The sequence below is a fragment of the Perognathus longimembris genome, chromosome 1, assembly GCF_023159225.1.
Source record: "Perognathus longimembris pacificus isolate PPM17 chromosome 1, ASM2315922v1, whole genome shotgun sequence".
NCBI lineage: Eukaryota > Metazoa > Chordata > Mammalia > Rodentia > Heteromyidae > Perognathus > Perognathus longimembris.
Window position 1 is genome coordinate 69913518 of NC_063161.1, and position 11728 is coordinate 69925245.

The 11728-nt window shown below is 40.9% G+C and overlaps 1 protein-coding gene across 2 annotated transcripts in view; it reads right to left on the bottom strand.

The window, feature by feature from the left end:
* The window catches only part of LOC125367244 (cytochrome P450 3A25-like), a 75308-nt gene extending 64370 nt beyond the window's left edge, over positions 1 to 10938 (bottom strand). For both annotated transcript variants that reach the window (XR_007214022.1, XM_048367868.1), the window contains exons 1-6: positions 10295 to 10938; positions 8180 to 8273; positions 6753 to 6805; positions 4940 to 5039; positions 2345 to 2458; positions 1729 to 1817 (exon numbers count right to left, since the gene is read on the bottom strand). Coding sequence is in view for 1 of the 2 variants with exons in the window: in XM_048367868.1 (XP_048223825.1) it covers positions 1729 to 1817; positions 2345 to 2458; positions 4940 to 5039; positions 6753 to 6805; positions 8180 to 8273; positions 10295 to 10365 (521 nt within the window). In the remaining variant the exon portion in view is untranslated. The remainder of the gene's footprint in view (positions 1 to 1728; positions 1818 to 2344; positions 2459 to 4939; positions 5040 to 6752; positions 6806 to 8179; positions 8274 to 10294) is intronic.
* Positions 10939 to 11728: the final 790 nt, after the last annotated feature.

The following is an 11728-nucleotide window of genomic DNA, read 5'->3' on the forward strand; positions in this document are numbered from 1 at the left end:
AACCAGACAAATCCAAGCAGTATGAATTAAATGTGGCTGATAGTTGATGCTTCAATGGGACAAGGGTGGTGTAAGTGATTCCTTGGAGAACTAAAGAAATGTGACATTGATGTAGATCTTGCCTTTGCACAGATTCTATGCCTTGAGCTCTTTTCCTGCAGCTCACTATCTTAACAGCCACCCTGTTATGAGTAGCCAGGAGCATGACTCCTTTCCAAAGCCCCTGTTCAAGCTACTGATATATCAACTTTTCCCCAGTCCCAAGGAGTTGAGGTCACCCTGAAGGTAGACATATTTCTGAAAAACTAAAAATATTCTTGTGAAGGGGCTGGGAATATGGCCTAGTGGTAAAGTGCTTGCCTCGCATACATGAAGCCCTGGGTTCGATTCCTCAGCACCACATATATAGAAAAAGCCAGAAGTGGCACTGTGGCTCAAGTGGTAGAGTGCTAACCTTGAGCAAAACAACAACAACAACAACAAAAAAAAGAAAAGAAAAGAAAAGAAAAGAAAAGAAAAGAAAAGAAACCAGGGACAGTGTTTAGGCCCTGAGTTCAAGCCCCAGGACTGGCAAAAAAAAAAAAAAAAAAGAAAAAAGAAAGAATATTCTTGGTGAAAGCACAGTGATTTTTCCAGGAAAGGAATGTGGTTAAGTGGTTATTCATCTGCGGAGTATTTTAAAGGCCCTAGGCTCTATGCTTAGTACAATGAAAACCAAATAAAACAAAAAATATAGGCAAAGAAACTTTCAAAATTTTAACATTAACCGCATGTTTCCAGTGTGCTCAGGGTTGTCTTAAGTTTACCCCTGTGGCTTCTGCATAATTCAAAATATCCCAGTTTAAACAATAACAGTATACCATTTCTAGATCCTTCAGCCTGCTAAGTGTGGGCAACAATTTCACAACTGGTACTTTGCTTTTATCTCAGCAAAGCATGAGGAATTCCATCTTCCACATTGCTACTTCCTATCACACCATCTGAATATGTACCAAGTACATTCCCTTCCCTACCACTTGTGTGCTTCCTGCACACAACTTTAGTATGAATATATATATATATATTTTTTTTTTGTTTGTTTGTGGGGCTTGAATTCAGGGCCTGGGCACTGTCCCTGAGTGCTTTTGCAGAAAGCTAGCGCTCTACCACTTAAGAGTCACAGTGTCACTTTCAGTTTTTCAGTGATTTATTGGAGATAAGATTCTCATGAGGACTTTTCTGAACAGTTTGGCTTAGAATCAAGATCCTCAGATCTTGACCTCCTGAGTAGGGAGGATTATAGGCATGAGCCACCAATGGCAGGCTATAATTTCTTTTTCTTTTATAATTATCTTCAAGTAGTTGTACAAATGAGTTGCCTTTTAACAAAGCAGTTATAACCACAGCATATCTTGACCAATGTCACCTCTTTCAACATTTTACCCTTTCCTCCCCTCCCCTCCCTTCCCTCCCTATTCTTAACTTTGTGAAATATACATTGGATTCTTGTCGGTATGTTTCTTCACTTGTCTAGGATATACAAGGTGATAAACAGCTAAAATGATTTGCTTGGATTCTTCACAAGAGTGAAGACTATATTCACCTCAGTGGCCTTGCCTTGTCTTGGGAGTTTGTCCTTCCTTGAGTGGCCCAGTAGAGTTGTCCTCCACACACCTACTAAAATTGCCAGCAAGCAGCTCTTAAGTTCTTGTGACAAGTTCAGACCCAAGCAGCTACAATGATACTCACTCCTTCAGAGTGACAGGCTTGCCTTTCTCTGCTTCTCGTCTCAGATTCTTCACCAAGATGTCTCCATATTGTTTGATGATGGGAAACATCTAAGCAGATAACACAATAATACCTTGAGTTAAATGGAGAGATTCAAGTCCAGAAAGACTAGACATTCCTGAGTACAACACAGATTAAAAAATATACGAAAAATATGAATGAAAAGTTATCATTAAGATGTTGAAAAGAGGGGTTACCATTTCATAAGCCAGAAAATGAGTACAATTCATTTTGGACAATGTCACCTGAAATATCACTTTTCTTTTTTCTTTTTCTTTTTGTCAGTTGTAGGACTTGAATTTAGCACCGAGCTGCTATCCCTGATCCTCTTTGTGCTCAAGGCTAGTGCTCTAACCACTTGAGCCACAGTGCCATGTCTGGTGTTTGAGGGGCAATCCTCAGATCTCAGCCTTGTGAGTAGTTAGGATTACAGACATGAGCCACTGGTGCCTGGGTTGGTTGTTAGGTTTTCTTTTCTCAGAGCAGTGCCCCTTGAAAAATGACTATGATCTTATTCTCTTTCTGTTCTCAGATTCATTTTTTAAGTTTCTTGATTATAATAATCATGTTTGGTTACCTCCTTGAGTTTTCCACTGGTGAAAGTCGGGGACAGCAGACTTCTTATTCTCTTCCATTCTTCATCTGTACTTATGGTGATAGCTTTTCTCATTAATCCCACTGGACCAAAACTCTAGATTCCAAAAGAAAAGATTTAAGCTCTATGTAAGCTGTGGAGCTATCCATAGTTGTAGAACATCATTAAGCAGCCATCTCACTGGTAATTGTGACATTCTCTACTGTTTGGCATGCCCCATGGGACATGTTCAATAAATATAAAAAATAATTTTGTTTCTCTTGTGAGTATGGAGAAGGCATGTGGACACATGGTTTGGTTGCAAGTCTTTGTATTCCCATCTTCCTTGAAATGCAAGTCCTTTTTGTTTCCTTGTTCTTCCAGTAAAATTGAGAGGCCCAAGACCAGTGCATCTTGTAGGGCTATGCAGAGTAGAAATGGATTTGTATAGATAATAAGTAGAGAAAGTTTTGCTTCAGACCTGGCCTCCATTTATCTAAATTTATACCTTGACCAGTTTGAAATGGGATTCCTAGATTAATAAGGTTAAAGAATTATATTTAATATTTGAAGAATTAGGAATAATGTAAATGCATGGGGCTCTTGTACACTTAATATTTATATAGAACCACAGAAAATGAAAAGCTATTGTATTTCCTTTCTAGAAACTTTCATGTATCTTCTCATAGCCATATATTGGGCTAAAATGGAATGCTTTAACACTCCTTTATGAAAAAAAATCTCAGCAGAATGGAAGAGAGGAAACTTCCTTCGACTTGAGAAGAATATCATGAAAGGAAGACTTTGGCTAACAATATACTGAGTGGTGAGAGGCTGGAAGTTTCCTCAGAAAACCAGAAATCATGAAGGAGTATGCTTTCATCATTCTTCCTCAGCATTCCAGGGGGCCTTGCTAGTACAATAAGGTAAGTTAAATAAAATGAAATAGAAGACCACTTAGAGAATGCAAAGTAATGTGTAGAAGTGCCTCTGTTCTCAAGTAATGCCATTGGGCATACAGAACATCTGAAAGCATATGTAAAAAAGAAATGGAACCAGTAAATTCAGCAAAGTTGTGGATAAGATCAACACAAAATTCAATTACATTTGTATATAATAACAGTATTACTTAGAACATACTCAGAAAGCAACACCATATATAAACATGCCAAAAATAAAATAATAACGTATTAAAATCTAACAGTATTTATAATGTCTTTCAAGCTGACTTGGCAGAGCAATCCAAGAAAAGTAGAGGTTGTTCTCATAGATTGAATGACTTGCCATACTAAGTAAAGGAAAAGGATTTCCTTTCTAGTTATCTATATGTTCACTTCAAGTTTAATCAAAATTTCTCCTATATCTGAATTTCATGGAAGGATAGAACTAAGGTTTGGTATACAAACTGAAAAAAGAAATCAAGTGAGAGGAATTAGTCTAACTAGATCAAGACTTTTGTGTGTGTGTGTGTGTGTGTGTGTGTGTGTGTGTGTGAATGCGTGCATGTGTGTGCACATGCTTGTGCAGACACACTAGTCCCTGGGTTGAACTCAGGGCCTGGGCACTGTCCCTTAGCTTTTTTTTTTCTTCCCCTTGCCATTTCTGGGGCTTGAATTCAGGCCTGAACACTGTCCCTGGCTTCTTTTTGCTCTAGGTTAGCACTCTACCATTTGAGCCACAGCACCACTCTGGCCTTTTCTGTTTGTTGGTGCTGAGGAAGCGAACCCAGCCTTTATGTTTGCTAGGAAAGAACTATACCGATAAGCTGTATTCCAGGTTCCTTAGCTTTTTCACCCAAGGCTAGTGCTCTGTCACTTGAGCCACTGCTCTACTTCTGGCTTTTCTTCTGCTTAATTGGAAATAAGAGGCTCAGAGACTTTTGTGCCCAGGCTGGTTGTAACTGTGAATTTCAGATCTCAACCTCGTGAGTATGCAGGAATACAGACATGAACCACAGGCACTCGGCTCACTTTACAAGTGCAATAGCCAAAAGAGTGTGGTGCTGCAGAAGGGAAAGATGTAATGTAAGAAAGTAGAGAACAAGAAGTGGACCCATAGGAAGAGGCTCGATGGTTTTTTGCAGTAGCAGAAGAATCTACCAAAAGAACATACAGGAGAACTGGTCAAATAATTTTCATTTTGACCCCCAAAACACAATCCACAAAATGATAAATGGGTGACACACTATTCAGTGGAAAACTAGGATACACTTAGTGACTCGATGAGGATAGTAAGAGAGCTTCATGGTAAAGAAACAGTTCTGTATCTTGTCTGTGCTTGTTATAGAAGTCTATAGACATGATAAATTTACAAAGATCTACATGCACGTGCACACACACAAAATTAGGGCACAGGAAATTGATGTATCTAATTAAGATATGCAGACTGTACCTTTGTCATTGTAACCAGCTCCTATGGACATATGAACAGGAATGGGCTACATTTATATTTATGCAAGATATTACTATTAGGAAAAGGGAGTAGGAAGAGGATATGGAACTCCTTGTGTATGGTTGTGGAGCCTTACTGCTAATCTATAGTTGTTTTAAAATAAAAACGATACAGATAAAAGTTTATACATTCCATAACGATGCTTACCCGGCGGTTTGTGAAGGCAGAGTAACATTCCTTCACCAGCACTGTTTTGATCATCTCTGAATCAGTGATAGCTAACACTGGCTGTCGACCATCATAAAATCTGTGTTGGGGAAAAAGAAATTATTTAAAGAAAAGCCAGATTCTGTATTAAAGCCACAGTTTGGAATCCAGACTTTGATCCTGAAGTTACATAATCCACACCCAGGGTTGTACACGCATAGCAATATTAAATTCTAGTTTCAGTCAGTGATTTTGACCATGAAATCTATTTGAGTCAACTGAAAAGCAACCCAGATCAACTAAGGAAGACACACTTAAAAGATCAAATAGTTCCTCAAAGAGCCCATAGTTAAAACCAACGGTGGACCTTCTGTTAAATCTAGGTGGTACATGCATATTATTTATATCATGCTACATATTTGTATGTTTAAAATATTTTTAAAGTATTATCTGCCTTAGAATGTAGCTTTGTGGTAGACCGCTAGAATGTATGATGCCTGGGATGGATCTCCTGTGTTAAAAAAAAAGCTTAACTAAATATTTCAGTTTCAGAATGATACTACAAAGGTGATAAGTTGAAAGACAGCATTAAGTGCTCACAAGCAGGAATATGGAAAAGAAGAATTGCAGTTGGGTGGTGCACAGAACGTATGCTTGCCAGTCTGTCACTCTGCCTTCATTGGTCATATGAGCTCAGCAGAACCTGTGGCTAGCCCTAGGGCTTCTGAGGATGAATTAGAGAAAAAGAAAAGATAGGAAGGGCCAAAACCTCCTTTCCTCTCCCTTCTTCCAGAGTTCTCACTAAAACTGCAGCAGCTGAAAGAAGACAGCTAGGTTCCCTTTTTCAGGTGACCTGTTAATGACACAAGCCCAAAGGGGAGCATAGCAGTTAAACCATCCTTATGTGTCTCCTTCAGAACCAGCAGAATGGATTATACAAGGAAGTAACTGTATACATTCATATTATGAAGTTATGGCTTGGAACAAAACCCAACACAGCAAAATGAAAAACTATACCTGGAAATCAAGTTTCAAAGCTGAACCTAAATCCTTTCCCAATGAACTTAGTAATATCTCACAGTCTGTCTTTCAAAATCACACAGTAAACTTCAAATTTGATGGGAAGGTTCAGGCACTGGTGTCTCACATCTTCAATCCTTGCTACTAAAGGCTGAGATGCAGAAGATCAAGGTTTGAAGCCAGCGCAGTGGAGTGGTTCATATGACTCCATATTCAAAATAAGCAGCAAAAAGCCAAGTGTGGAGGTATGGCTTGAGTGGTAGAGAGGTAGGGGATCAAGTGCCAGGCCCTGAGTTCAAACCCCAGTACTGGCCTGAAAACCCAGTGAAGACTAAAAAGAACTTTGTACTACTATCTCAAAATGAATTTATGTGGGAAAGGGAGACTATCAGGCATTTGTTAGTACATATTGTAAGTGTGTCAATTACACATCTCATAATGCATATTATTGTAGTGCATATCATTTTGCATGCCATACATTTCAGAAGTAATATATTTTATAGAGTTGAAGTGAGTGAGTAGAAAATGGACAAGAGAGGAATAGCAAGATCCAGTGTCTGGATCTGGGGGCTCTCAGAGATCCTAGGGGGAAATGTCACCCAGAATCACTCTCAACCATACTCAGATTATAGATCTAGATACCTGGTGACATGAGGGAAGTTTGTTAGGATAAAGTTACAGGGTCTTCATGATCAAGAGCTGCACCCAAAAGGTCCTAATGTGTTCTCTCTCCTCATGTAATGTGGTAATTTATCTTAACAAGTCCCCCATTGGAAGTTTCTGTAATACTCACCCCCACATTTCCCCATACTTTTTATTGCACTCTAGATCAACGTTCCCTATACCCTGATAAGGAAAAGAAAATACAAATCCATTAGTGTGTTCTACAGGCACCGATCCATTGTCAAGAGAGGTTTTAAGTGATTCCCATATCATGAAATTAGGTTTAATAATTCTCACTTACAGAGGAATGTCCTGACTCAAGGAAGTCTGAAGGGTAAGGACAGAAAACACAGGAGAAATTGGGCATGGGCAGTTGAAAATCACTCTTAAAATTTCTGAGCATCACATATTTTGAAGGAATTTTCCTGGTTAAGGAAAATGAAGTACTTTTTTGTCTTATTTGAGATGTTTTTTCTTGCCTATGTGTTGGCTACAGATTTATCTTTGGAGTATCTCTCCAGGAACAGGTGAAGATTGTGAAACTGAGGGCAAGTGAGTTTCCCATGTGCACACTTCCCTAGCTCTATTCTACTATGTATAAATTCCCTAGGAATTAAAAGTTGTGGTCTTCCTCAGGAGATGGGAAATGACGCTGGTAAGTTCTGGAACAAATGGGAAGTTGTGAATTTTCTAAATGGGGTGGTAAAATCATACTGGGAATCCCTGTTGTATTTTCTTCCCACATGTAAATTATGTGCAACTTGCACTTTTCCTGGAATCTGCCCTGCACACAAATAAAACCCTGTTTTTCCTACTTAGGAAGCCTAAGTATCATGAGCTGAACATCACATGAGAAAGGTCTGTGCTGTTCAATTAAGGAAACTCATAAGCTGAAAAATGCCATCAGTGGCTGGGTGCTGGTAGCACAAGCTTGTAATCCTAGCTACTGAGGAGACTGAGATCTGAGGATTGAGGTTTCAAGCCAGCCTTTTGAGACTCAACTGCACTTAACCATGAAAAACCCTATAAATAGAGCTGTGGCTCAAGTGGTAGAGTTCTATCCTTTACCAGAATGCTTAGGGAGTGTACTTAGGCCCTGAGTTTGGTCTCCCTGACTAGCAAGCATCCACTCAAAAAATACTGAAAGTGGGAGCCCAAGCAAAACCTTTCTATGCCCTAGGTGGTGCCCACAATTTGTGTAAGCTAGAAACCCCATATCTTCCCCATAATCAGCACTTTTTTTCCTTTGCTAGTCATTGAGCTCAAATTCTGGGCCTGGGTGTTGTCTTTGAACTCCATTTTGCATAAGGATAGTACTCTACCACTTGAGCCATAGCACCACTCCTGGCTTTTCTGTTGACAATAATTGACAATAAGGATCTCATGGGCTTTCATGCCCAGGCTGGATTTGAATCAAGATCTTCATATCTCAGCTTCCTGAGTAACTAGGATTACAGGATCCACCAGTGTCCGGTATAGGCAGAAATTTTTACTGATAGAACTAAACCAGTGTTTGCCATCATCAGAAGGGAAAGTCGGAGGTCAAACTGCACTTACATTGAGATAGGACAGGACGTTTCCCAAAAGGGGCAGAGGTTTTGGTCCAGGAATTCCCATCTTTGCAAAAAGTCCATGTGTATAGGTCCCATATCTGCAAAACGATTAAAGAAAGCCAGTATTTTACATAAATTGTACACAAATGGGGACTTGCTAGTCACTGACTTGGGAAATAACATCCTATAGCTATGGAGGTTAACATGTAGGCAATTAGCAACAAGAAAACCTCAAATAGCAATATTTACTTTCATTCACCATCTCCTACCCCTTTTCAAAGTGTTCTAAATTTAAGAGTAGCTAAAAGCACCTGAAATCTTTATGTTACCAATAGTAGAGTGACTGTGTCATTAACATCCCCAACTTCAGTGCCTTTAAGGGATTCAAACTAGATTTTTTTCAGGATGAAAAATTCTTCTGCTTCAATAATAAGATTTTTGCCTAATTTCATGTATTCAATGCCATAGGGTTAGGTTGAGTCTATAGTATCATTGTTGTTAGAGTTTGTTTGGAAGTTTTTGTGTTTTTCCTGTCCTCTAAACATTATCCCAGGTGAGGGTCCAGTTCTTTTTTTTTTATTATCAAACTGAATTACTGAGAGGTTACAGTTTCATACATTAGGCATTGGATACATTTCTTGTACTTTTATGTCGTCCTTCAGAGGGTCCAGTTCTTGTTCTCCTCCTCCTCCTCCTCCTCCTCCTCCTCCTCCTCCTCCTCCTCCTCCTCCTCCTCCTCCTCCTCCTCCTCCTCCTCCTCCTCCTTCTCCTCCTCCTCCTCCTTCTCCTCCTCCTCCTCCTCCTTCTCCTTTTTTCCCCAGTCCTGGGGCTTGGACTTGGGGTCTGAGCACTGTCCCTGACTTCTTTTTGCTCAAGGCTACCACTCTACCTCTTGAGCCACAGTGCCACTTCTGGCTTTTTCTATACACGTGGTGTTGAGGAATCGAACCCAGTGTTTCATGTATTCTTGGCAAGCACTCTACTACTAGGCCATATTCCTAGCCCTTCCAGCTCGTCTTATATCTGCCTTTCCAGAACAACCTGGCCCCAGTCACTGCTCTTATTTCCACAGCAGAATGCTAATTCCATTAGCTTCTGAGAAATGAGAACACCTTTTAGAGACACTCAGGCCTCTGGTTAGATAATGAGGCTCTATTGAGCTGTAGGGAAGCTCGTTTTATATAGGACACTGTGGAGAGGAGTAAGTGATGGCATTTCCACACCCTTCCTTTCATGAATTCGGGACCTCTGTCCGTAGTGATATGCACAAGGGAAGCACAATGCCAACAATGCCCACACTGATAAGATGATCAGTCACAAAGCAGTTAGTTGGTACTTCCTCTCTGCATGTAGCATCACTACCCAAACCCCCACTGAGACTGGTCCTCCCTTGGGAGCTTCCTGGTGATGGTCTCAAAAGGTTGGCTCTCCCATGTATAATTGGGAAAGTCTATGACTTAAATGTATGGTGTGTATAAAAGGTTCTGTGTGCTCTCACATGCTTCCAGCTACAACAGAAGGGACAGAATCCCAAGGAACCTGCTTGTCCTTAGGCTCTCCATGAACTGTCAGCCAGATATTTGTAATATGCACCTGGTAAATTCTGGTTGGTTAGTCTAGGACAACATGGAGAAATGGAGAGTCAGATCAGATCATCCTCAAGAACACATCTTTCTAATAATATCTTCCTAGGCACAAGAATGGGTAGTTGGGGTTAAGAGTTCAGGGGATTTCCATAAGATCAAAAATGTCCACTTTGCCAGATGCCAATGGCTCATCCCTTTAAATCTAGCTACTCAGGAGGCTGAGATCAGAAAACCACAGTTCAAAGCCTGGACAGAATTGTCCATGTGACTCTTATTTCCAATAAACTACCCAGAAAAGAATTAAAAGTGGTGGTGTGGCTCAAGTGGGTACACTGCTACTCTTGAGCCCAGAGTGGCTCAAGGACAGAGTTCAGGCCCTCTGTTCAATCCCCAGCACCAGCCCCTCCCCCCAAAAATAAAATGACATTCCCCCCTTTATCTGTTCTGATATTCTTAACACTCCAAGAATATATGAACTACTATTATTCCCCAACTACAGAGATGCAGCAAGAGGGGATTGGGTGATTACTCACAGGTAGAGGAGCACCAGGCTGGTAACCACAAGCACCCACGTTTCTGTGGGAAAGTTGGGGATTAGGTCCATAGCTACTCTCCTTCAAGAAGTTTTCCTCTGACTTTTCCTTCCAGCTGAGTGTCCTGTGGTTTGCAATGCTGTATCCTCCCTTTGTAGCCAGCTCTGATTCAGTGAGGCCAGCCTGCACTGTTTATATGCTGGGAAAGGAGGTGGGTCCAGGACTGTAGCCAGTAAAAGTACCCTATGTGTATCACTTGAACTTGGAGGAACCTGATGCCCTTTGCACTTGGGAAGCTGGCAAAGATTCATTCAAAACACTACTGTGACCTGCTTTGAGTTCACGATATATGAGAAATCAGTGAAAAGTATGGTCATTGTTATTGTAAGGACAAGGATTTTCTTTTTATCAGAACTATAAATGAAGCCATTGGCATTATGGTTCTTCAAACTTGGTCTTGTCTCCATGGCTGTGGACACAATCCCTCTGGGAGAGATCATACATGAATGACATGAAGATTGTGGCTGTGCCATTCAGTTTTGAGGAAGCCCTCAAAGGCATGTGTCACAGGCAGCAACTTAGATCCTTGTCCAAAGAATGACCCTATCCGATTGGAACGCGTCATATGTGAGAGCAATGAATATGAAGGGAATGAAGTTCCATCCCAGGCAGGAAAGTGTATGAGACTCTTATTTCCAATAAACCACCCAAAAACCAGAATTGGAGCTGTGGCTCAAATGGTAGAGTGATAACCTTAGGAAACATGCTCAGGGGCAGTGCCCAGGTACTGAGTTCAAGCCCCAGGACTGGCACAAGAATGAAATAGAAATGTGTTAAGCCTATCAGGTGGAGTCAGCTATGTTTTACCCCTGAGATCACACCATAGTCCTGATAAGAGGCACCCTGAAGGGTAGAGTGTTTAGAAATCACAGGGATTCATCATCCTCATCATAGTATTTGTACTAAGCCTGAAAACCCTCGGTATACATGGCCACAAAACCCTGGGAATTTGGGCTGGGGATATAGCCTAGTGGCAAGAGTGCCTGCCTCGGATACACGAGGCCCTAGGTTCGATTCCCCAGCACCACATATGCAGAAAACGGCCAGAAGCGGCGCTGTGGCTCAAGTGGCAGAGTGCTAGCCTTGAGCGGGAAGAAGCCAGGGACAGTGCTCAGGCCCTGAGTCCAAGGCCCAGGACTGGCAAAAAAAAAAAAAAAAAAAAAAAAAACCCTGGGAATTTAAAAAACTCAGTAGACAAAGGAGAGTTGTGCCGTGGACTTTGGTTTTCTTCAGTGCTTTCTCATTGTTATGCCTTCAGAAACTGAAAGCCTGCAAAGCACTTAGATTTGGACAAACCACAGACCCTGTTCACATTAGCAGTTGTCACAGAATCATATGCACCCTGACTTTGAACTGTGTTGAGATCATGTTCTT